The sequence below is a fragment of the Nesoenas mayeri genome, assembly GCF_963082525.1.
Source record: "Nesoenas mayeri genome assembly, chromosome: 15".
Taxonomy (NCBI): Eukaryota; Metazoa; Chordata; class Aves; order Columbiformes; family Columbidae; genus Nesoenas; species Nesoenas mayeri.
The window spans coordinates 2,868,690-2,896,166 of NC_137559.1; the positions used below are offsets into that span (position 1 = coordinate 2,868,690).

Below are 27,477 nucleotides of genomic sequence, written 5' to 3' on the forward strand. Positions count from 1 at the left end.
AATAGTGAATGTTTCTTTCCCTTAGTTCTTAGCAGTTAAAAGTATTTGTGACTCAGCAAGATCCAGTGATGTGAATCTAAGCTTAACATTTCTCCATCTCCACAAAACAGTTCCATAAATGCTACAAGCAGATGTCAGAAAGATGAGGAAAACCAGGGGGAAAAAATAATCTCCAAATTTAGATACCGTGTATTGCTATTCTCGCCTTTCAGAGTTACTGGTAACACTATTTATTTTCAGTCACAACGAGCATTTGATAGTTCTGATTTTCTTTGACTACCGAAAAATGTCAACCCACTCTTTCATTCAGACAATTGAATACTCTCTGCTACAATTCTGTTTTCAAATTTAGAATATGGAAAAAAAATTGTGGCAATAACTTCTGATATTAAATAAACTTCTGCACAGTTCAACTGAGCTAAAGCTTTTGTGCTGCAGTCAAAGCAGGACACAGAATAAGCACAGGTGGAAAGAACAAAAATTCACAGATAAGGATAGTGTCAAGTATTAGAAAATGGCAAAAAAGCAGCACACTGGAAGCATCTGTTGGGGATGTTCTGTTCCATTTCTTCCCTAATGGTTTTTAATATGTTCAAGTCACTGTATAAATCCCTGGCATGGAGATAGGGTAGAACCAGAAAAGGTGCAATAATGGTGTGACACATGATCTAATTCAAAGTATCCTATACAGAAGGACACAAACAGATTTAGAAATCCACAGCTTTGAAAAAAAAAAAAAAGACAAGCAAGACATGATGTATCAGAAATCAACAGAAATTACAAAATAGGAAAAGATTATTCTTTCCATGCCCCTAGCTAGACAAGCAGTAGTGGTTCAGCGATACAGTTATTGAACAGAAGGTTAAGCTAAAAGAAGGGTTTTTCCTGTACAGCCCTCAGTAGGGCAAACTCATTTACACAGGATGCTGGCCAAAAGTATAAATGGGCTAAAAAAGTAATCAAGACAAATTGAAGGAAGAAAAGTCCAAAAAGGACTATTCGATTACATTCCAGATGCAACTCCTGGCTCGAGAAGTTTCCGAAACCAAAGGTTGCCAATAATTCTAAGAGTATACCAAAGTATCATATTGCCTGTTCCTGTACCCATTTTTTGGCTGTTTTTTTTTCATGTCAGAGACAAAGCACCAGATCCTTGGCCTGACAGAGCACAGCTGTTCGGCACTAAGCAGAATGTTTGCTACTCACCATAAGTATGAAGGTTTCGTGAGCAAAAACACTCATCATTAGGACTGGCTCAAATATATTTTTTTTCTCCTTTACTTTTGAAATTGTTCTAGCTCTGCAAAAAATCAGGTCATCTTGCATTTTAAAATAATAATTAATTAAATGATTTAGTGGGAATTATTAGAAAGGTTATTGCCAGCTATGTCACTTGAAGGCAATGACGCTTGCCAATACACGAGAATAAGTGTCACAGTATTTAAAGAGGAGCTTGATTTAAGAATATCTACACCAATAGTTCACAACATTCACGTTATAAATTATGAAGTACTTGTAGGGTTTCTTATCCTTAAAAATCTCCTATTTTTTTGTCAGATGGACCAAAACAGAGGCTGAGCGAACACACCATAGTTAAGCATCAAACACAATGGAAACAACAGGTTTGGAGGGCACTTGCTCATACGCAGGGGCAGGTTCTTCCATGCCCAAAGCAACAGTCAAATAATCAAAAGATATTATTATTCTAGTCAAGTGTCTAGAGAAAACTTGCAAAACTACTTAAGAGTTTGTATACAAACAGAAAAGTCTGCTACACTGCATTTTATCAAAATAATTTTAAGCAACTACTACTGGGTATGAGATCACGGAGAACAGAGGCACTGTTATATGTGAAATACTGCAGCAGCTACTTTCTAAGCTTTTACCACTAATACACTGCTTAACCTCATACCAAAGCCCAAGATCACCAGCACCTGCATCACTCATGAAAATTGTGACAGATATGCTGATCACTGCTGAATAATGGATCAGGTAAGAGGCAATACTGTCTTCTCCTCTGGCTGTAAACCAGCGTGAATGTTGGACACAACAGGGAGACACACACGTGTTGCCTACTGTGTGTTCTTCCTCATTGTTGTTGACAAGCGACTGGCAAAGTCCGGGGATCACATATCTCACAGACCAATATAAATCTGAGCTAATGTCAAAGAGAGTGCTCCCACCTTGGCGAGGTATTTCTAATAGACCCTTGTGCCAATGGAACAGCACAAAGGGAAGCAGGTTAACGAATGCAGGTCCAGCTGGAGCAGCAATTCTAACTGTACCCAAAAAACTGCAACAGCTCCATGATCACTGGTGCCAATACAAGAGAGAGAAAGCTGAATTACACAGCCATAGATGGGACTGGACTTTTCAGTGGCAATGCTCTTATTGGCAAGTAAAGTAAGATGATAAAATGTAACCTACGTGTATTTTTAGAAAATCTCTCTTAACCTTCTAAAAAAAGACATTTTCAAATACAATTTTTAAAAGTAAAGTTGGCAGTGTTTGCAAATATAGTCACGTGCACTTCTTTTAAATTGCTGTCTGGAATACCAGGAAGAAGGTGACCTACTACTAGAAAAGTAGGAGCAAGACAATCAGATTTTCACAGCATGCTATCATAAAAGCATTAACAGTGTTTTTATTTGATCTGTGTCCTTGGAATGTTACAGTCAAGGTCCCAGTGTCATTAAGGATGAAGTTTCGTATTACAAACCAATCAGTCTAACAACTGACTACCATCAAAAGGGGCATCTTTTCTGGCAGTGAAGTTCCACCCTCTCCTGTCTGATGGGTTTGTCATTTGTCTGACCCCACAAGCCAATCCAGTGAGCAAACACCATCAAAACCCAACTCATTTATACAGAAAGTGGCTTCCACTGCCTATATTAGTTTGCTGTGAGACAGACACGAGGGTAGGGGTGGGAACAGCACCAGTTAGCCCAGCCAGACAACAAAAAAGCTCAACAGCTCCGCATGTATTTTCACCATTCACATACTCCAGTACCACCCAGGTGAGAGCAAGGTAAACAGCAAAGATGACCTACCTTCCAGCCCAACATACAAATACAAACCAGGAACAAAGCGGAAGTGTCATTTACCTAGTCCACAGGAACACAAACATTAAGAAACATTTGGATTAGCCACTGAATCTCTGAATTGGGAGCAGCAGTCATGTCTGCTCGTCTGGAAACTCTGAAAAGAGTCCTTGTCTTTGACTGAATCCAGCAAAATGACGATAAATGCAGCAGAAGAAAAATATTCTCCCTGCAAGCTTTACTTGCAAGTAGGCACAAAGCAGAGAGATGATGACCTCAGAGGTGACGACCGGCGCAGGACCTGAAAAAATGTTCCCAGTTGGTGCTTTCGGAACTACATAACTGGGTTTCTCCTTTTCCCGAGACCATCGCACTAATATGTAGTTTGTAGTTAGTTCACGCTGTCAATGGAGCAGAAGTAGCATCTGCAGTTCCAAAAGCATCCCGAAAGTCAGCTTTTGTAAGACCCCACGATGCTGCCCTCAAACATACTGCCACGGTACCCAGCAGACATGCTGGACTGAAGGGAAGGGCCTTCAATCCTCGGATAAAACCAGTTCCTCACCCCCACAAAGGTGAAAAAAAAACAGGCAAGTGAAGGTAACTCATTTGGAAGCTCCGCAGCCTCCGATTCCTTCTAGATTTTTTTCTTGTTGTAATTCATATTGAACTTACTTTTTCAAACAACGTGTATTAGTTTGCCATCGCTCCAAAGTTTTCTTGTAAACACTGTTAGTAGCACAATTTGCTAATTTCTTTGCCAATACTGTTTCCAAGTGAATTATAAAAATATATGTATACTCAACTAACTGAATAAAATGTAAGCTCCCAAATTTAGTCACTCAAGTGACTAAACTTTAGTCTGGAAGACATCAAAGTATGTGTCTGCAGTCTCCAGGGACTAAGTCATGTTCTGCAATACTAATGACTGCATCACAAGAGCATTGTAAGCTCTATTTTGGAACAAAAATGAATATTTATCATTTACTATTGACCACTACTCCTCTTCCACTACCCACCCTGATGAAGACAGAATGTTCTCTCTCAGCCCAACCAAGAGACACCCCAAACACAAAGAGACCACTAGAGGTGACAGAATTCATATTTAAGACAGAAAATACATCAACTGGTAGTTAATAAGATCTTCATTGATTAAATGAACCTGGAAAAGCAAGACCAACAAGACTTATATTTTTATTAATTTTCCACAATTTTGTGACTTATTTTTCATTTTAAATGAATCACTAAACAGTAAAAGCACGAAGCAAAGATAATCAGATTGAAATATCAGTTCTATTGTGGAACTTTAGCACTCGTGTGTTAAATTTAATGGAAATGCTCCTAATTAGCCACAGTACTAACAGAGTATTCTCCTTATCATTCCTTTCCAAAGAAGCTGTCCCAGTGGGAACAAGACTGACACTGGCCTGCAACAAACTACTCAAGTACAGCAAGATCCCAACTTGGGAAAAACATCCTGGCTGTCACTATCATCACCTCCTAACAGGTTAGCAAATTCATTTGCATGTAAACCCAAGTAATGTGTCAATTTAAAGAGTAACTAGAGTTCATACAATAGAATGATTTATCACCTCTGCCCTTCTAGGCTATTAGAAGAAATAGGTTTGCATTATAAATGACTAAGCAATTTGGTCATTTAAAGAGTGTCTCCCAACCAAACTGAGGAATATTCTTCCCATTTCCCAGAGTTTGTATCTGTACCAGACTGAAATTTCCAAGTTGCAAGTGAGTGTTCTTGTTTTATTTTTCAATGACAACTACACAACTACCTTATAGTCAGAGACCATAAAAAAAAATCATAAGCCCATTCAAGGTATACAGAGTACATGCAACAACAAAGCAGAAGCAGGCTAGGTTTAGTATTGGTTGCAGAAGTCCAAAGTTCTTCTTAAAATGGACTTCAGCACAGGCTACTCATTCTGTACACTTTACTGTCACTCATATTCAAGCTGTTGAGGAGAAATGTTCTCGGGTATGCCCACCTGTATTGCAGCTGCTCTCAGAAGTCCTAAAGATATATCCTCAGGGTGTTTTCATGCTCAAAATCTTTGGTTGTTTTCTCCCCACTCAGACACATAAATGAAGTTACACATCATTTCCTGAGTAGTTCCTTCTGTCATAATTCCAGGCTTTTCAATTCCTTAGTCAATCATCATAATTCAGGCCACGGACAACCAAACCACACTCATGGATGTATTGAAACCTTGAACTGGCTTTTTCATTTTCAATACGGAAACTAATATTACAAAAAAAAATAAAAAACTCAACAGATTATACTTCAGGCTTTTAAAAGTTGAACTTTTTTCTCTCTTCAGATTGAAATCTCCCAAACAAGCTGGTGCAAGTACCACTCCAGTGTTTGTAGATTAATTATTTTCCATGCAGCTAAACAAGGTTTTTTTTCAAGCAGCACGATATTCTCATACTTGAAAGAAACAAACAAACATTTACACAAGAAACATCAGAGCCACAATTCATTAACTGTTATCAAAGCAAGGGAGTAGAGTAGCAAGGCCAACCCATGTGTTTTGGAAGGTATCAAAAGATCACTCCAGCTGCAGTTGGAAGGCACCAAACATGCATGTAACACTATCAGTCACTTCTTAGATTTGCAACTTAAGATACTGAAAAGTTTCCCAAATTACCCTGTATATCCAAGAGTTGCCTTAAAATTCAGGCTGCAGCAGCTGGCCCTGTCCCCTCTGCTTTCCTTTTTCAGGTGGGTGTGCTGAAGTCCTGAAGCCTATGTACTCATCCCAAAACATTAACACTGCTGCTTTTCACTTCAATCATCAAAAAGTTCCAGAAAGTTACTTTGAAACTTAGCCTCGATTAACAAGCAAAACCCTAGTTAACCGATGACTATTTACCTAAAACCAAAGCAAAACTAATGTATTTGAAGACCATCCCACAAATGCCAGAAAAAGCTAGCAAGGCCCTGAGCCATCACCTGTACTAAATGGAAAAGTAAATTCTGTATCTTAGATTTATTTCATTTCAGCATTTTGTTTCTAACTAGGGTTTCCCAAAGTGGGGGATGAGAAACAGAACAGGATAAGGAAAGAACTCAGCAATAAGAAGATATCAGAAAAGCAAGAAGCTGAAAACTCAAAATAAAGTGGAAGCTGACACTAATGTCAAGTCATACTTAGCACCGTTATTTTCGAAGAGGTTTCAGGTTCTGCCCGCTGAATCAGTTCCTTCATTCTTTGTACGCTGTACAGACTCCCTAAATACTACTGCAATATGCACTTTAGAATTATCAAGCACTATTGAGAGACTAGTAACACTCCTCCTTCAGAGAGAAGTTTAGTCATGGTTGGAAAACGAAAATTGACCATTTAATCCCAGAGATTTACACTGCATTTCTAACTCAGATCTCAGTGCTATATGAGCTTAACAGAACCATTGTTTGACCATGCCAAGAACAGTGTGGAAAAAGGGGCTAAGGTTGCTGCAGCTGTACTTCATAACATCAAACAGATTTATATGCTATTTTATAGGATCATTTTCATTTTGCAATGTACATGTATTAAAAAAATTCGTCTTATATCCTTTCTTGTAAGTTAGATACATGGTGATCTCTGCTCCGTTTAGTCTTCATGGCTGATCATTCTAGCCTGAACTTCCTGAAAAAGTGAGAACAACATGTAGTCTAAACACTTTATTATAGAAAGAAGGGCAATCAGGTTCACTTGACAATTTACATCGTCAAAGCAGCAAAACAAGTTTACTTGAAACACTTTAGAGTTTTCTGCAGAACCAAGTTTACTACAAGGAAATATAACACAATTACCCTAAAATAAATGCACCGGCAACACTACTCTGTTTTGAAAGCCATGTAATTCTGTCTTGATATTTGATTTCTTCCTGACGATTATGGTAGAACATCAAGGTGCTATCAGGTTTCTTTCAGATGAGCAAAAAGAACATCTACGGCTTTCTCCCCACACTCCAGTCTCAGACCTCCTTCCCACCAGAATCCTTTGTTTGCTCTTTCTCCTTCTGCATACTCTTTCCATAGCGACCAGTCCCAGGCCATTCCCAAAAACCTACGGATGAAGAGTAAACTCTATTCTTATATGCAAGAGCCATCTCTGTCATCCAGAGAAATAAGAGAAGCAAGAGCCTGACAGATGCTGGCCATGCACCTAGAAGGGCAGCCTAACCTTACACTCCAAAATCACAAACTGCAAGGCCAAAAGGGTCACTTTAAAAATACTTTCAAATTTTAATTTGATGATTGGGAAGCTTAAAAAGGAGTTCAGCTGACAACAGTTCAAGGAGTGTTGTTAACTACCGCTCTCAAAATCAGTACACCTGACTGCTACCTTGGGGATCCAGATTTTACTCTAAGTTCTGCAAATTTGCCCAAAGCCATCCAGCAGAGAAATGTTTCAAGTGCATAACTCAGCCTCCACTACTACAAGATGGAGACACTTTCCAAATCATCCTAAATTCTACTGCTAAAAGCTCTATACCTTCTGCATATATAAAATATTACAATATTTTACCATAACTAGTCATGGAGTAGCAGCATTCTTTAAAAAAAGTCATTGCATGCATGTACTTAAGTGCATATTAAGCTTCTATTTCAAACAAATCTGAAAACTCAGAAGTAACTCTTGTTATCTTTAACTTGCACAGTTCCCTTTTCCTTTTATTTTCTATGAAATCTCACAGAGCCTCAAAAATCCATGCCCACATAAGAATGGAGACAGCCTAACAGCAAAACACAGGCAGGAAAGTAGCAGTTTTTTTACAGAGAGATTATGATGATGAAGAGAGATACATTCTCACATGTGCTTTTTATGCATCTTCAGGGATTTTCTGAAATACAATCACTTCTACCTGCACAGAGCATCAAAGCTTGTTTCCCAGAAAGAAACAGTATTTGTCAAGGCTGATTTTCCTTAACTCTCTGTAGACCAAATGCTCTACCTATAGACTTTTTCAGTAGCTGCTATATTCTCCAGCCAATAGAGAAATATACTACCGACACCATGAAGCCTGCACGTACATTAAACAAAAACTTTTGTGCAAAGGTACCAAAACAAAGTTTTGCTTCGTAACATCCCACCCTATCCAACTCTAAGGGCCCAGACTCCTCTGTTTCTAAAGATATACCAAGTAACTACCACTCACAGCCACAGCACCTATGCAGGGACCCATTTCTTGTCCCATCTCGGGATACACAGACTCAGGGCACTTAGTAGATGCACAGAAATTCCTCCTCATTTCTTCAAATTCGGAAGTTTCTCCAATTCTGACTTAGAAGATGCTCCCACAATGTTTTTTCCAGAGCACAAGCCACACCTATATCCTCTTTCCCCTGCGTTTCCACAAAGCTTTTCTCAATCCCCTTTGCAGGGAAGTTTCCTTTGGGCCTTTTTCATCGAGGCCTTCTGGAGGATGACGCTGGAAACCCAGAGCCTCGCCTCCCACAGCCCGCCAGGCAGCGGCACAAAAGGTACACGCCTGCACAAACACCTGCACCGCAGAAACCCCCTTCCCCGCACAGAGGGCGCATCCCAGAGCCGCGGCGGGGAGCCTGGGGGGAGCAGCCGCCGCCCCGATCGAGCTCACGTCCTTTTCCGACAGCAATGCTGGGCACGGCCCAAACTCCCAAAACTGTGTCGGCGCCGGCCTTCACCTCCGACTGCTCCAGGCGAAGGCGGCTGGAGCCGCCGTTCACCCCCCCGGCCCAGGCTCTCTCACCTTGAGGATGTTCTCGTAGATGGTGGCCCGGAACTCCAGCAGCGCCTTCTGGTCAAACTCGCGGCCGTGGATGATCCGCATTTGCTTGAGGAAGGTGGACTTGCCGCTCTCGCCGGCGCCCAGCAGCAGGATCTTGACCAGCCGGCGCACGGCCCGTCTCTCCCGGGCCAGCATCGCGTCGATCTCCCGGCTCCGCCGCCGCGCCTCCCGCTCCGCATCGCGGCTCCGCTCCTTGCCCTCCCGCCGCGACTGCTCCCCTGCGCGGCCCGTGGCTTCGGCCGGCAGCAGGCAGCGGCTCAGGGTGCGCACCACGCCGGACATGGCGGCTGCGGGACGGCAGGAGCGCTCACAACGCCGCCGAGACCCCAGCCAGCTCCGCCAGCATCGGGCGGAGGCCACCGAGACGCTGGGACCCGGGAGGAGGAGCAGCAGCCGCAGCCGGGGGCTAAGAGCCGGGACCGCCCATTCCCCTTCTCCCGGCTCGGCTGGACGACGCTGCGGAGGGAGGGGAGGCGGGTGCGGCCCGGGGAGGCCGGCCGGCGGGAGGGGTGGCGGCGGCGGGGCGCGGCCCGCAGGCCCTGCCCGGGGAAGGGGGCACCGCTGCCCCGCTTCTCTCCGAGCGGTGAGGGGGCGCCGCAGGACCGGGGAGCGGCGGAAAGACGCCCCCAAGCCCCTCGGCTCGGGTTCAGCCAGCGGCCGCCTCCGGTCCCGCTGAGGCGCGGCGGGGCGGGGGACGGCGGAGCCCCCGGCCCCTTCAGTCAGGGAGCGCCGCCGCCGCCTGCGGAGGGAGGTGCCCGCCTAGTCCCCCGTCCCGCTGGCACTGAGCCTGATTGGGCGGCAGGAGTGCCGCTCAACGCCTCCCTCTCTCAATTGGAGAAGCCGACATATGGGGCGGGCTAGGTGGACGACAGGGCTCAAGGCAAGGCAGGGCGGGTTGCGCCGGGAGGGACAGAGCGGGGGCGGGGGCGGGGACGTGGGCGGAGCTTCCCCGCGGGAGGCGGAGCACGAACCAATCAGAGGCGAGAGGGCGGGCCCCTGAGCGACATGATCTCGTAGAGGGCGTGACGTCAGGTCGCGTCCCGGGCCGCCGGCGGGAGGGGGCGCTGGGGGTTCCCGCGGTACCGGAGCTACCGGCGGGTCGGTGTTAGTGACGTGCCGGGGAAGATCGAACAGCGGGGGGGCAGCTCGCACTGGAGCGATTCAGCGGCGTCATGCAGTGACGTATAGAAACGCGTCATGGCTGACGCCATCAGAGTACCTGCAGTCAGGGCGCTTCAGCATCCCCTGTGTCTTCTTCAGCCTGCTTTAGAGACTTGTCTCTGCTGCCCCGGGGACTCGCTCCCGAGCGGTTTGGGGACAGAGGCCGTGGCCGGTGCTGGAGCTCACTGCTGCGGGCAGCGGTTTTCTGCATGGAATTTGATTTCTTGATTGACGTCAGGTGTAATTCCTTGCAAAGCATATTGAAACAATCTAGTGCTGGGCCGATGATGAGGCGGGGATTAAAGTATCAAAGTACACAGCTGAAAGAAAATCCCCTTGGTCTCCTGATTAGGTACTGGAGGAAAAAAAAGAACAAAAACAAACACATTTTGGGAAGCAGCTGGTATGTGATCACCTAGGAGTGGCTGAGATCCCAGACCTTCTGTCTGTAAAATGAAATCATAAAAGACATATGTCCTCAGTTCTACAAGATTATGTGGTCTTTTCTGTATTACTTCTTTTGTCTGTGCCTCTAGTTACTTATGTCATAAACATCTAACCCAGTTTAAGCTTTAGATAGCTTATCCCATCCCAGGCCTGTACCAAACACCAGGGTGAGTGACACAAATAGCTGGGGGAACCCACTAAAAATGATTGGTACATCATAGAAAGTTAAGGTTGTTCAGAAACTGTTAGATGTCCCTAAGGATCGAGGAGACCCAGATTTAGGACAAAACCAAAACCTTTCATGGAAGAGAATCCCATGTGAGCGTTAATTGCACTGAGATGCTGCTGTCAACGGGTCTCCAGATAGCAAATACTTTTTGTCCTTAGCATGAAGAGACTCTTACAAACACCTTTAGGTACTGCACAAGTCAGGAGGAGAACAGCACGACACTTGGTCATGAACCACTCACTACAGCACAGAACCCTACTTGAGAAAGTTATTTTCTTTTCCAGGATCTTATTTGATTGTAGTTTAAGATTCAGCAGCTCATGCCTCATATAAATATTGCTGTAATTCAGCAGTTTCCCCACCTGATGTCATCGTTGCCCCATAAGAAGCCGGTCAGACCAGCAGGATGAAGACAAACAACAACCCTGAACCCTCCATGCTCTGTGGGCCTGATTTTCAGAGCAGCTGAGCACTCAGGACTCCCGCTGGAATCCACAGATGCTAAACTGCCTGCAAATCAGACCCAATGTAACTGTGAAGTGCCCAGATTGGTATTTTCTGATTAGCTCAGTTATCCTGCCTCACTAGCCCTGTCTGTGCCCTACTTGAGGTCCTCTTCAGACTTCTGAGGTTCTAAGGGGTTTTGGCAGAGAATTCGAACGACGACGAAGCCCAACTCCTGCAATAGGGCCGCTTCGTCTGTGAGAGTGAAATTATGGTATACAATCAACTAATCAAGCAAATCAGTTGCCAGACATCCTTAGTTCTCTATGCATTCATCCATGAAAGCAGCTTTCAACAGCTCACATCTAATTGTCAAAAGGAAAAGGTTCCCCCCTCCCTCTTTCCCCCGCAGCACTGTTGTTCCTCATCTAATCATTCAGAAGCTGTTCTAAAAACAGGACAAAACAGAATTGTGTTTATTACCGCAAATCTGCAGCGCTAAGCCTTCTGTTACTTTGCTGAGGGACTGGGCAGAACCTCACAAATCCACGTAATGATCCCTATTGATGTTTCTGCAGATGTTTTGTTATGAGTGTAAGCAATACGTGTAAACACCCCAGTAACAGCTTATAAGAGAGAGGCTTGTACTCAGCCTCAATGCCTTCCCTTTCTCCATTTTCTTATTATCTGCCCAGTTCCATGGTTCAAGATTTCCAGTTCATCTCCCTTCTTTGGGCTTAGACTGAAATTAAAACAATTTCTTTTGATACAAAATCAAGTAATATGAATTACTTCATTTTTCTATTCCTTCTTTTACTTCCTCAGTTTTCCAGCTTTACCTTTTTTTTTTCTATTTCTACTCCATTTTCCTTTTCCCTATCTCTTTTTCTTCCTATAACTCATGTCCTTTTTCTACTGAGATGAAGAACTACTCGTACAGCTGCTTGTATTTCTTTTCCTTCATAAATATATAGAGAAGGAGAAGAAGACTGAAAGATGGTGAAAATGGAGGACTAGAGGACAGAAAGCAAGCAGCAATGAGGGCAACACTTCCATTTCCCTCGTTGGCTACAAACCAACTGAATTATGAGCAGAAAGATGTGGAGCCCCTGAGGGAAAGGCTGGAGCATGAACTTCTGAGGCCCTGTCCCCGAAGAAGACAGCCGAAGCAGTACGGTAGTTGGAGAAGTTAGCGGACTGCTGGTACACAAAGACGTTATTGCAGATGGGAGTGACATCTGGGCAGCTCCGGTAAATGAAGTTGTGGGAAAAGCACTGATGTTGAGCTGCAGTCAGTAAGTCCCATTTTCTGCTTAGAGAAAGGCCAGAAGAGGACACGGCCTCACTGAGGAATGCTGGCACTAAGTGTGTGAAACGAGGAGCGCTGAGATGCTTGACTTCGGTTCTTTCTAACTAAATCCCACTAGTTTCTACCCCGGTCAAACACGGCAAGGATATATAGATTTAGCTCTTGAAGGATGCAGAGCTACCATGTCACTGTCTTGAAGCTTGTGGCTGGCTAATCCCAAAGTCTTCCCAAGTCCCCACTTGCATGATGGCCCATTCCTTACCCAGCCCATTGTGACCTGCAGCTTAAACCCTGTGTTCTCTGGCATTGTATTATCAGCATCAGTGGGGGAGGCACAGGGGGAAGGAGGTGCCGCCACTTCAGCTGAGAAAACAGTTAATGGACTCCGTAAGTATTACAAAACGGAATGTTTGCCCGTACCTGGGACCTGGCTGTTGTTTTCCTGAGCGCTACCAGCCACTGTCACTGCCAGGAAGAATATTTTACTCAGTGAAACCGGGAAGCAAATGAACAACAAGGAGGATAAGCCTACTATGCAGTACAGCGCCATGCAGCAATATCAGAGCTAGCGCTAATGTAATTTAAACTCAGAGTTTAGGCAACAGCCTGGCAATCTTAATAGCAAGAAAAAGTATGTGCTAATGGAATCACCTGAGTTGATAAATCATCCACCTCGTCCTTTCTGACCACTGTGCTAGATGAGCAGAGTCAAAATATCGAACTGTTGTTACCACAGGGCAGAAGCACTCCTGGCTTAGCCTGACTTATTTAAAGATGTTGGGGCCCTTGAATTGCTCGTTGTGCATTCAGATAGCAAAGCTTGTAGATCTGAAGAAGATTTATGATCTAAACTCCTTTTGCTTTTTCTCTGTTGTTGAGACTGTGACTCTCTTTGCCCGAGGAGATGCTGGAGTTTATACGCACTTCAAGCTCTTACCTAAGCTGGTAGTTTTGTCTTGTTAAAAGTGCCGTATTCTGCTTATTGCATTCTCAGAGGTTTTATATGGCTTTTTCAATGGCCTCTCTGCACACTCCCCATGGCAGAATGAGAAAGCGGAGAGAGACAAAGTGAATAATGTTCTGTGAAGGAATGAAACAAGAATAGTTCAAATAGATCAACTATCTTCTGTTAACATCATTAAGTATATGGGAACCTTCCAGTACTAATATATTAGGTTTTTGCTATAGGCATTGAGACCTTGGCTGGATGTCTTCTGCAAGACTTTATGATCACTATGGTAATACGCTCTTTCTCAGAGATCCCGATTCTTTGAAGTGATTGCAGTCTTAACTCCTGCGAAGCCACAGAAAACTGAAGTATTTAGGCATCTTTCAAGAAAAAATACACTTACTAGTGAATTCGTATCTCAGTTTTTGCCTTGTCCCTTTTAACATTGCTTTAATATACCGTTGTTTGGGATACACACCCACTTTTTTTGATCCAGATTTACCTAAACTTGTTGAGCTTCTAACGATTGACTGCAAGATGTTCAAAACTAGGTCCAGATGAAGAACTAAAGGACCATGAGCAGCACTGTAATGGTGAGACTGGAAGAGAAATAGATAACCAAACAGTCCTTCCAAATTATAATGTTTTTATTACAGTGTATTCTATTTGTTAACAATATTTACTTGCCCCTTCGCTAGCTCTGTGAGTACAGAGGCTGCAGAATGCTTGTTTCATGGTGTTTGTGAGTTCAAAAATATGCATTTTCTTGCAATGGTCCATCCCAGCTGCCACTAAGCAGTAAAAACGGCAAATTATGCCAAAGCAAAGTATGCCCGCTTCTTTTATTAAATTTGTGGCCACCATTTTTTCTTTTCCATGTGATATTTTCATCTTCTGTCCCACAGGGGATACTTTACTCATATACATAAAATACGTGAGTCGTGACACTTCATGTAGTTAATTTTCACTGTTTTCAGACTGCTTGACAGTAGCCTGTTCTACTTCATTACACACCAGCCAACGAGCGGATTAGTTTACTTTCAAAACACAAAACCTCATATTAATCCCCAAACAATTAATTACTGAGAGAAGACAAGCATATTTTTAACCCAGCCTGTGACTTTTCTACTTATTTCATGCAACAAGACGTGATCTGTGTAATTCCAGGCATGTCCTGCCAAGTGTCCTGCGGGCTCTAAGTTCTTAGCGTGAAGTTATTGTGGTGACATGCAGGGCTGGTGTGCCTTGGTTCTGAGAGCACAGAAACACCAGAAAGTGAGGTTTTGCTCCAAAGTGTTTCCCCAGAGGACACATAACTTGGGCCGGTGGGATCTGGTGGGCTTGTGTCTCAACAGCCCTTGCTTTTGGGTTCTAAATTTGGAGATGTAATCCTAGAGCACAAAGGGGCAGAACAGGCACGTGGTGGCTCCACCCTGTGTCCTCAGTCTATACGAAAAGATGTCTCAGAGACAATTTTAAACCAGACTTTAAGTCCTAAAATTGTTTGGACCTCTGATTTTGAGCGCAAAAAACTCAAGCAGAAAGTAGTTTCGTCAATGCAGGCACATGTCTAGTTGTCTATGTCATAAAAAGTCATCAGAAAACAAGATGAGTGACATTAAGAGCGGGGAGAAAAGGCACCAACCTCAAAAGTGCAAAATCAAATCCAAAGGAAACGGAGCTCCTAGAGAACAGAACTGAACACGTTTGCTATCAAGCTCTGCCCATTTCTTCTACGTTGCTTTTAATGTGACTTTTCGTCTGGTGATGTAGAGCCAAATATCTCCACGGGTAACATGTAGGTCCCCAAACTCATAGGAAATTAGCATGCCTTAATAAAATTTATGCATGGCTTGCTAATGCAGTTCCACATCTAAAGGGAAAACAGATGTTCTCTTTAGTTATTCTCTTCATGTGCAAAGGAAAGCTGTTGGTTACAGTTTCTTTGGTGCTGGAAAGGTTACAAATGATGCAATTTTTACAATCCAACTCCAAGGCGCTCTGCTAACCTGAATTGCTGAGGTGACGCTTGCAGATGCCTGTCACCCACTTACCAGCCTCATATTTCTCAACACCTACACTTGAGGATGAATAAATAGAACAGAGTCCACAGTATTTGCCTGAGCCCATTAATGGGCTGCCAGACCAGGCTCCCCAGCCCTCTGGCTGAATTCATTGCGGAGTTTCTCAGCCCGGGTTTGTTTCAAAGGAGAGGCAGAATGGATGCGTATCCAAAAAGCTGCTGTTAGAGATGTCACTAAATGGGACTCTCAAGGCTTCGGCACGAAGAAGAAAAATCTTGATTCTTCCCCTTTGTCACCTGTCTCCTTCCACTTAGCACATATTGTGCATTCTGCCCACATAATTTGCTGCTACACGTTGCAGATGGGCAATCTTTTCTCTTTCCATTTTTACATAATTATTTTCAAGATGTGCAAAAACATTGGCACTTACAGTGAGTGTTTGCCATCTGAAAGAGCTTGCCACTGCAAACATGTATGCATGCAGCCACATATATCCGATATTCATTCTTTGCTTTGCAGATGGGTATCAAACACAGAAGCTTTCAAAATGCTAATTCATTGGGCTGCTATATTTGTTTGTTTGTACAATACGTTTATTCATTGCTCCCTGAATGGGGGGATCCCAAGCCTTCTTTATTTCTCTGTAGCCAACGAGTGGACATTAATACAAAAAGTGGGTCCCTGTCAGCAACAAAAAAATGCCCCAAAATAACAGCAAGTGTGACAAATTGTAGCCATCAGCTTAATACCCTTTCAAAGTATTTATCCAAACAATCCTTTTTTAGCCTGTCATGGTCTTACAGATAATATGAAAGAATAAACACTCCCATGCACACCTAAATGTGACTACTCGCTGATTTAGGAATTACCAGTCTCCAAAAAATGGAGAAGGAAAGGGCTCTGTCATTTAAAGAAACAACAGCAAACGATGCAAAACCCAAGAGGCAGGAATGCAGAGAAGAGCTGGCAGGAACTAACCAGATGAGTGATCAGCATTTTATTCAGACGGTGTTTCAGCGTCCACCCGGAGGAGATTAAGTATCCTGTCCTCTCAGTGCAGAGAAGGAGAAATAAATCAGGTTTCACCACAAGCGGGGTGGCAGAGAGTTAATTAGGGATAGGAAAAATATATTTCAGTTAGCAAAGGAATAAAGAATGAGCATATGAAGGAACTAAAATATACTGAAAAGACGGTGGAGCACATCTGGGAAATGGTGACGGAGCATCTTGCAGCCACAGGGGATGGTGCACAACAGGTGACTCGGGCGGCTCAGCCGAACGCTGCAATCCGGGAGCCAAACGCTGTTGCTCGGAGTTGTCATATGAAAGCAGACATTTCCCTCAGCCTGGCTCATGTCAGAGCCTCTCCAACAACAAAGCGTATTAAAAAGGCTTGCTTAAAGAAACAAAAGGACCTTAGGTTTCCTCTCAAAGCAGTTCTTAAAAAACATGACCCTCATTAAAGTCAACCTGAATTGTTCCGTGTCTCTTGTAATTTGCATCCCAGGGTCTGTGCAAAACTAGAATGTGAGAGATTTTGCTATTAAAACAAGCCAAACTACACAAGAAAATTAGCAGAAACCACAAGAAGTGGAACAGTGGTTAAACTACCTTATTGCCCCCGTGCTCAGTGGTTTCTATTAATGATTTAACAGTAAAACTCAATAGAATGAGTAAGAGATACTGATACACGTCAGCTACAGATCTGCTCTGTGTTGTTGGAGCACATGCATATGGATACATTAAAGCAGGAGAAACTTTCAAAGGCAATGCACTATTTTATTTTCCTGTTCCAAGCTGAGGTTAAACGTGTCTGGGGCTTGCACCTCCATAGCCCTAATGAAGATCAATTCCAAACTAAGAGCCACGAGTCCCCGCTCCAGTCAGCTGGATGACAATATTGTGTTTAGAAACACGATATTTTAGGCTTTTCTTTTCCACTGGGTTCAAAGGGTGGGTACAGGTGGGTTTGGGGACATGATGCAAAGTTCTGGCTGTCAGCTGATGGGTGACATCAGAGCTTTGTGGAACACGGCACCGGTCCAGCCACGTGCCATTCCAGATCTGCTGACATCCTCCTTCTGCCAAGAATGCCATAGGTTGCAGATCACTGCTCAAGAGGAAAGGCTTGTATGGGAATGAATGCACGAACATGGCTCCTGGCTGAAATATTCAATCAATGTTTAAGTGACTTTCTGCCACCAGTGAATTTCAACATTCCTCATTTTGGGTAAAAGCTGGGAGTCACATTTCAACAATATATTCAGAGAGCACCAATACAGTCAGATAGCATCTGATGATGCAAGAGCAGAGTCTGCGGTCAATCACCGTTCCAGTAATTTAGGAGAGTGCAGAAGAAGGAATGCTGCCTTTTGACTGTCTCCATGTTTGTTATTTATACATCATGTCATTCTGAGCTTGTTGTTTGCTTGTAGCTTTGGGCTGTCGGTTCCCCGATTCCAAAGGCAATTCAGCCCCTGACATAAAGCAGAAGAACAATGCACGGTTCCTGTAAAACAACAGTGCTCCCCCCGCTGCTGTCAGAATGCAGGGATTAGATACAGAATAATGCAGTCCCTGATCAAACCTGCAGCTGTAATTCAACCTCTGGACAGTGCTGATGCCATAAATTTGTGAAGAAAGTGCAGCTCAAGCGATTTGTGAACAAGAGCTGGTGAGTCCAATTGAATTACAGTTGTGGGAACAGCCGGGATCCCCCTGCACCGAATCATTACTAATGAGAGCCAGAGAATGATTACTTACAATTTTAATGAAATTGAATTTTAATTTATAACCTTGGCTAGAAGAGAAGGAGGGAGAAACATACAATGAATATTTGTGGGTGACAGGGAAAAAAATACAGCAAGAAACCCAAAATAAACGGAAGGAGAATGCATTCTCCTGGAAGAGACAAGATAACATTTTATCTTCTAAAAGATATTCATATTTTAGCAAACAGTTGTGATACAGTGAGCACTGAAGAAAGCTACTCTATATCACAGTTCAGATGATGGAAGAGCTTAGAAAGAAAATGCCCAGATATGTATTCTGCAATCCATTTATGATACTCAGAAGAAGGGGAACAGTTTCACTGATTCTCAAGCCATCACAACCCACTGTTTTGGCATGAAATCAGCAGAATGGGAACTACAAGCACCACTGACATATCCTAATCAAATAATCACATGGAACCCTTTCTGAGCAAGCCTTCCAGTTTCAGCACTGAGTGGTTATTTCACTATTGGAAGGAAAAGCATAATTAATGCCAAATACTGGTTTAAATAGAATCAAGTTTCTTGCTGTTCGCCACGTTGAGGTAACACTCTGCTATTTTAATATCCTTTCTATTATAATATTGCCCTGTTTCTACTGGGATTACAGTATAGGGAGGTTAAGAAAAGTGGTTTATGAAGTTCATCTCAGACATGGAAATGTGGAGAGAGGGGGGAAAAATAGAAAACATAAGTAGCACAAAATGGATGAATAAGGGAGCACTTGTGGCACAAGTTTTGCAACTCATAATATGAATCTGCAACCCAGGGATGATTAGAAGAGTGTGGGATGTATAGTGGAAGGTCTGAGACTTGGGGCTCGCAGCAAGGGTCACACAAATCAGACACGGTACTGGAGAGGTGCTGAAAAATGCTCAGGGTTTTGACTTTACATTTATTTTACAGAAGGTAAATCAATATCTCTTCACCCCAGTGCACTCGTATCATATGGCTTTCTGTTACAAGGTGACCAGGGCTTGAACATGTCTCCTCTGAACTGAAAACAGCTTCATCCAAAGAGATCTTTTTTCTACAAAATGTCTAAAGCACCTTATTACCTCATGGCACAGGGTGATGGGACCCAACCCAGTATTTTGTTGTACAGCCTCGGAATCAGTGGATGGAAACTATTACTATTCAAACAGTAAAGCATGCAAATTGAGTGGGAATCCAGTATCATTTGCATATATTAAACTATTTTGTTAAAATGAAGAATATTCAAATGAGATTTGCCACACAAGAGAGGATTTTCAAAGAGACAGAGTAGTCCTACTGGGAGGAACGTTATAAAAATAGGCTAATGAAGGGTCAGTCTCTTCTATGTGTCACAAGATTATTTCACAGCAAAGTGTATTGTCCTGCACACTCATTTACTCAGACTCATAGGGACTAATTGATTTTGGAAACCGAAGCTGTATCACGTCACCACTGGAGGGAGACATCATTCTTTAAAAAGCTGTGAAACTGCTGCTGCCACCAATGCACCTCAGTAAGGAAGGGTGAAAACATAATCTGGAGAAATACAGCTGCTGAATTTGATCCAGGCTGGACACAGTAAATCACAGGTTCTAATAACAATAATAATACAGCATCAATGAAACAGTGCCAGATTAACAAAGATACTTAATACTTCCACTCTGATCAATACCGCTCAAGTGAATCTTATCCTGGCATCTGAACTTGGTCCAGGTTAAATCCACCACCACTATCTGTATGTTCTCCTCGCTCCCTCCCATCGCTCACAAGCTGTGCTTGCAGAAACTCATTTGTGATGTTAAAGTCTCAGGCTGATATTTCCTAACCCTTTATCTGACTGTGACCTCGAGTGTGACCAAAAAATCTTCCTGTAGATGGCATCATTTGAGTTTTCACTTAACCCTCAGTGGCCTAGTGTCCTATTTTACAATCATTCAATTACCGCTACTGCTGCTGAAAAAAACCCAGTGAGAAAATAATTATTTGGTGCAGCTGAAGGTCATCAGCTGCAGGAGGACAGGGAACCATGCGAGGAGCTCAAAGCCGTGCTGCTCAGATACTGTTGGACAACTCACAGGTATCTGTTCGTACTTCAGAGAGGGGGCCAGGGCACTCCAACCCAGCATCTTCCGCTCTAAAAACCAAAAGCTTCTGCTAGTAGAACAAAATAAGCAGTAAAAACAACAAAAAAGCCATTCCACCTAATGTCACGCGGCATCTTCCCAAAGAGGATGATGTTGCACATGTCTATATAGACTCTTTGTGTTGTGTGTTTGCACGTGCATACACGTTCTGTTGAAGTCACAAAACAGCCGCTCAGCAAGATAAAACATGTGATAAGAAAGAAAACAATTCCTGTGTGCGGGACTCTCCTGTTTCCAGTAACACTGAAGAGCCCACGGAAACTTTCAGCTCAGCTGACTGCTTGTGGATGCTGTTTTGAACTTTATTAATGACACATGCTACCACCTGCTAGCCGCCCCCTCACTCTTGAATTAAGCTAATTATAAAATTAATGAAGAAAACAAAGCTTTTTTTTTTGCTTTTTTAAAAAAATATATTCTCATCACCTCCCCACACAGCTGCATCTCACACCTACAGCTGCAGCCAACCATGGGCTTCCTGTTGTACTCATTGAATGGGGCAATCTCAGAATAAATATAGTTCAAATGCTTCACTTATAAATCTCTAGAGTGAAATCCCAGTTGTGATGAAAACAGGAGCTTCATCACAGATTTTGATGGGTTTTTTTCAGGCAGTTTTTAAGTTGCTTTTGTTTCTCGGTGAGCCTTGTTTATGGAGAGGAGACGATTAATTCAGTCTTACAGCTTGTGCCATCCTTTGTCTTTTTGTTGACCCATGCGTCAACTTCCATAAACCACCACATACCTCCTGACAGTCATCATCTGGTTTTCCCTGATGTTTTACATGTGCTGGCTGAAGTTTGCAAGATCCGGCTTCTGAACAGTGATCTGAGACATTAGAAAAGAGCCAGGAAGAAGCAGGAAAAAACACGTGTCATCACCATCATCCCCATTAATTTTACTGCAAGACAAAACCTCATCTTGAAACCACCAGATCATCCCAGCCTAAGCGTATGTGTATGCCTATGCTGCACGCTCTTTTATTGTATTAATACCTTTTAGCTGCTTTAGCTATGGCAATGGTTCTTGTCAGTGCTCAGAATTTGTAAGATGTCGTCTCGGAGATGTAATTTTCAGATGCGCACAGTATCCATGATCCTCATGGATTTCCCTGGCACTCCACCTGCAGGACTTCACACACTGGTGGAGCCTAATTATCACAAAATCTCCCTGCCTTGTTTAATAGCGGAGAAGGTTGTGGCTTAGTTGCGGGAAAAACCCACTGTTCCGACTGTCATCATAGAAATAGGAAGAGCTAAAAAGACGAGAAATTCAAACATGTACCCCTACAGCACGGTGCAGTTCAATCTTCCCGAGGCATACAAAGTAAATAGGAGTAATAAAATGTGATAGGAAAATCAATTGGAACAAATGAAGCACTGTCTGTGCTGTATTCCAGCTTCTCTGTCCCATTGTTACTGCTTTGATTAATAAACAGCAATCTGATAATGAGCAAATCAGCTCAGCACCAGGATATGGCGAAGTAAACGCTGCCGACATGTTACAATGACAAAGCTGAATCTCAGCAGCAGGTTGTTTTTGGAAGACTGTTCGGCTCTTCCAGGGGGCTGGTCAGAGAAAGACCATCAGGCAAAGCTGTTTGGGAGAGAAGCTGTTGTAAGCCGCTGGATTTGATGTTATATTTATAAACGTGCACTTAGAACTAGGCATCAAATTTCTACATTCATTTAATAGAACTTCACCCCACAGGCTTTCTCTAGGGTGCAAAAATGAAGGTGACAACCAAAAATTGGCTCTTAAACCAGTATTTTAACATACAGTAATGTTACTATAAAGAACTCCAACTAGGTCAGAGTTGTCAACAAGCTTAGTTCCTGCTGGTGCATATTCAGACGGAACTGAAAGGTAATGGAATTGTGTCCATTTATGCCAGGAATAAATCAGTTTAATTATGAGTTGTTCTTTATTTCTTATCATGTTTATTTCTTTCCTGAACATTGTGGATGTCCCCATGGGCAGAGCTGGAGATGGCCTTGTGGAGCCCTTCCTGAGCACTGCCTCGGTGCACCCTGGTGCTTTTGTGAGCAGGGGATTAAACTTGAGCGAGTTTCAGTGCCTGTTTCTGTTTCCTTGCTGTTTTGCTAATGCCTTGGTAGATGCAATCACTGCAGGCTGTGCCAGACATCCTTGTTAGTTCCCCACTTCTTCTGCGAGCAAAAATTATCAGATTCACTGACATTTCAGACAGAGAGACAAGGAGAAGTGTACATAATTGATGTGAGACCACTAGTTGCAGTGAATTTAAATCAGAAAAAGGAAGCTGTTCTCCAAAGTACTGGATATAACCATCACTTGTCATCAAGAAATGGTTCCAAGATTTGACTGCTGACCACAAGAAGGCTTTTCTACCAACTTGTGAAAAAGAAGTTAATGGGACAGAGAATAAAGGAGAAAGTTATCACATCTTAGTTCTCAGGTAGAATTTTTCCAGACTACCAAGGTGGCAAATTGGCTGTATTGCCAGTGGCCTGAAAAGTCAGGATGGCTGCTGTATCTGGGGAGGGACAGCTCGAGTGGTAGCTATTACTGTTCAGGCTGTTTTGTAGCAATGAAATCACGTCTCTTCTGACAACAGCGAGGGAGGCAAGCTGCATCCCAGAGCTCCTCCGCACTCCAGCCCAGCTCCGCTACTTCACACGACTTCCCATTTTCCCTGGTGGGAACAGCCTGGGAACAGTCCCAGTTCTTCATCCCTGGGACGGTACCACTCCATTCTGCACACACAGCCTGGAGCCGAACCATCGCGTGTATCCTTTAATAACCTCTAATGCACCAGCTGCTGTCACCGCACTGATGAAACTGGGTGTTGCAGGTACTTTACTGTCTGGCGGCCCTGTCTCGTTATTTGCCCAGGCAGGATGGGGATCCTGTGAAAGAGCCATCTCTCCATCTTTGTCTTTCTGTATCTGCAGTTTGGAAGAAAATCAATATTGCTGTTTGTTGCTAAATTGTCAGACAGCTTTTGATGCTAATATCTGATGAAGCAGACATGCTGTTGTAGATATTTACTCTCAAACAGGTTCTCTATCATCCACCATCTGCTTTTAAAGGGTCTTTTTTTCCTTTTTTCCAGTGACTAATGGTGCATTTAACCCCGGAGAGCCTCTGATCTGAACATCAGAAAGTTTCTGCAGCAGAGGAACAGAAAAAAGGAGGCGGGGGAGAGAGGGTGGATGAGCTTCCTGTTGTTCTCACTTGGCTTACTGGTAGAGTTCTCAAATCAAACTAGAAATCTCACCGCTTAAGGCAGCGACCGCTCAAATCCTTGATACAGCACCAGACTTGTATTACGTTCTCGTTCGGAGTCTGGAGAGCAGAGCAGAGCAGACCGAGGGGAGCCAGACCGTGTCACTGACCTGCACGGACAAACCGCACCAGCTCTCCGTCCGCTTGCTCTATCTGCACAAAGATGTTAACACCTTTCTGATAAAAAAGCAGTAGTTCTAAAGGTGAAAACTACAGGGATGGGAGGCCTTCTGTTTGCTTTTGCAGGTTCAGAGGCAGAGATCAAAATTTACATTAGAAAGAGTCAGGAGAAAGTCCATGAGAATGGCACCGATTCTTCAGCGTTTGGGTCCAGGATCATCCCTGAGGGCTAGAGGTAGTTTTGCAGAAATACTGTGTGATTTCGGGGAGCGCGGCAGAGTTCTGCAGGACTGGAAAGACACAGGAGGGAATGTGGTGTCATGGTCTTTCAGCATTGCGCTGGCTCAGTTAGGATTTCTGTTCAGGGAAGTGTCAGAGCGGCCACCCCGGCTCCTGCAGGCACCGTGTGGGCAGGACTGTGACACCGCGGTGTGAACCCTGCTGTGCCAGGAGGTGTCCAGGCAATCGCTGCGCTGCCATCCACGCTGCCAGGGAAACGAGACGCCGTTCAGTGTGCTTGAACCAAAAATCACACTGCCATTCGGTCTCCAAAGTCAAAAAGCGCTTTGCGTTGATGCACAGGAGAGCTTCCTTTTTCTTCTGCAGACAAATCTGGTAAAGCACAAGGTTTTTTTTTGGAATTGCAGTTTCAATTTACACACTTTTAAAAAGCATTTGGCGCACTAGATCACTGCATAGTGCTCTGAAGAAGGATCTCAGGGGTACAAACCCCAAATCAGCCCATGTGTTACATGGAGCGGGGAGCAAACGAAAACTCTGGAAACTGAGCAAGCAGGAGAAATGTGGAAAACAAACTAACAAGAAAGGAATCACAATCTCTTGGTTGACATGTTCTGTACCTTTCAATAGCATATAGCACAAAACAGTGCTGTCCTATTCAGTTCCCAGAACTGAATGAGAGCAAGGGAGGTAGCAACTGCACCAAAGGGAAACGCATTTGATAGGCTTCACAGTATAAGCTGATTAATGCTGAACAACTCGCAGTACTTAATTCAAATAATTGCACGATTCTACACTGTTGCCCTCCCGGAAGTCGCAACCCCCTAACTGTGTCTTGCTTTTCCAGTCTCCAGGGGACAGCGGAACAACTGCTGCTTCCACATCTCAGCCCATGTGCCCGTGCACGGGGTTGTAACCTGTGTGACAGCCCCACGGTTCCCAGCCCGGACCCCTCGGAGCTCGACTCACTCTACCCAGTAGTGTCTCTGACTCCATCCTTGCTACAGAGTTTTCAAACCCTAGGCCACGAAAATAGCTTGGCACAAAAGAATATAGAAACCTCTAACAGGTTTACAGGCATTTTTCCAGCTTTGGCAACTATCTCCACTTAAAGTTCATAGGCAAAAGTCTGCTGCGTGTGTGTTCCCGTTCCCTTGCAAATTGTGCTGCCAGAGCTGTCTGTGCTGCAGACAGACCGATTGACAGCTTCGCCTCCAGCCAAAATTCTGATTCAAAGGAATATCAAATTCTGTATAACAAAGTTTGCATGAAATTTTTACCTGCGACAATTCCCCAATGTGCCGAACTGCATGGTACTGACTTATATAATACATCATTTTAGCAGCAGAGCTAAACAAAATGCAGAGCCAGATTCGGTTTGATTTTTTTCCTCATGATCATAGACATTATACCACATCTGATAGATATAAGCCATTACTTCCATTATTTTGTAGTACATAAACATCAAATTTTCTTCAACAAGTGTCTCAATCAAATCAAATATTTAAATGCAGACTGTGAAATATTGAAAGGGAATGCTTCAGTATTATTGAAATACTTTGCATTTAAAAAAAATAAAATAAAATGTTAGAATGGAAACATTTCCATAGACTGTTGATTTGGATGAAAACACATTTTCTAACAGAACAATATTCCATTGAAAAATTTTCCAATTGCATTTTCTAGTGGCCAATTTTTCAATGACATTTTCCAAAGAACAATTTACATCTGAAAATTTTTCAACAAGCCCTTGTGAGCTCTTAAAGGAAAGAAGTAGTAGTTTTCCAATAACAGATTTTGAAAGGCGGTTATTATTCTACGCTTTTCTCCTTTCTGCACAAAAAGCAGCATACCAAATAGAGGGCAATTGCCCAGACTTTCTGTTAACTCCTTTTAAAACTTAACCTACAAACTGCTGAGAAATGTTTCCAGGCTTCAATTAAAAACCTTAAGTGATTTGATTTTAAAACGGAATGATGTAAATGTTGTTTACCTTAGATAGACACACGCAGCTGGTGTCCAGACATGTCTGTTGGGCAGCTTGCTCTGAACTCAGGTGTCCAAGCACGGCATCCAGCTCAATGCAAGCTTGGATTTTTCTCTTTATTAGACCGAATATAGGGAATTTATCTGAATTTCAGTGGTACCTGCAAGTCCAGTTACCGATCACTAATCATACCAAGTGCCAACAGTACAAAAACACCCGAAGAATATTCCAATATAACACTTGCCACATCCTTCCACTGATGAGATCGGGCTGAGTCTGCTTTGGTTGTGATAGTTTACAACAAACATTTACAGCATTTCCAACTTCCATTTTGTTTCCTTAATCATTGCCTCCAGTTTTTCAACCACACAACCACTACCCAAGCTGCCTGTGCCTAGGTGGGCATTTATATATGTGATGAGGAGCCCAGTTTGTATATAGTCCGCGTACATGTGAGGAGGGAAGTGGCTGGTAGCTTAAGGCAACACCTCACAAGTGAGACTTAGCAGAATGAAAAATACTGCAACGATCTACAGCCCAAGTTCCAAGTTTGCACTTCAAATCTGCCAGTGCAGGGCTTGGAATCCACACTGATTCCAACACTGTGACATTTAGGGAAATTCATGGCCTCTTTTCAAGCCTGTAGATTTGAATATATTTCAGAAGATGCAGAGGTTAATTTCTTCAAGTTTAGATGGAGAGCATTTGGATCGCGATCAGGAGCACCTCCTCGGCCAGTGTGAGTGATAATGGCCCCTTTTGCTCTGTTGCAGTTCTGGAATGTGCTCCAGCTATAGATTGGCCCTTTGGGTTCACATCCAGAAGTCAAGGGGGAATATACTCTTCAGTCCTTGCCCACTGAGTCCGAGAGAGATGAGGGTTCTGCAGGCTCCAGCACACAGCTCTGGCGCTGAACTTGAGTCTGGCTGCTTTGCATCACACGAGTAGACACCCACAATGCCTTATAGCATCTGCAGAGCTGGGATTTACAGGAGATGTGCTCAGATACCAAGAAGAAAAGTCTGGTCCGTGCGTTCAGTTCTCTGCTGTTTCACAGGAATAATTAGATCTGTTGTTTTCTGCCTCAATTTCTTGTTCCACTTTTCGTATGAGGTGGTTTAGCTGTCCTAAATTACAGATCAAAAAGCTAAATGCTAAAGGTCAGGCTAATTCTCTAGTTTGTTTCTATAGTGCGTTTAAAACAACCAAAAAAAGACAGTTCAGAGGGCAATTAATCTCATCCTTAGATAGCCACCTACAGTAAGTTAGACAAATGGCTCTTTGGAGGTGTATCTCCATTCCTTGTAAAAGGAACCTCCTTTAGACTTTGGCATATACCTTTCCTATATCTAAAGTTAAGTGAGATAAATCACATCCGCAGCTGTTTTGCGTAAAGAGGGCTCAGAAATACAGCTGTCGTGAGAGAAGATCGCTGCAGAAACAACCACGACAGTTAGAGACACTTCATCCCTCCGCCGTCTGTTCGGGCCGTTCCACCAGATGTTACTGATCCCTGTGGCACAGCCAGCGGGATGGGGACGTCCTACGGGTTCTGTCCGGTGAGCAGTCAGCTGGTGGCTCCTGAAGGGA

General features: G+C 43.5%; 1 protein-coding gene across 2 annotated transcripts in view; it reads right to left on the reverse strand.

Moving 5' to 3' along the window:
• GNA12 (G protein subunit alpha 12) overlaps positions 1-9,101 on the reverse strand; it is a gene marked incomplete at both ends in the record, with an annotated part of 35,328 nt that extends 26,227 nt beyond the window's left edge. For both annotated transcript variants that reach the window (XM_080353824.1, XM_080353823.1), the window contains one exon: positions 8,781-9,101. In XM_080353824.1, coding sequence (XP_080209950.1) covers positions 8,781-9,101 — 321 coding nt within the window. The remainder of the gene's footprint in view (positions 1-8,780) is intronic.
• Between the last annotated feature and the right edge of the window lie 18,376 nt (positions 9,102-27,477).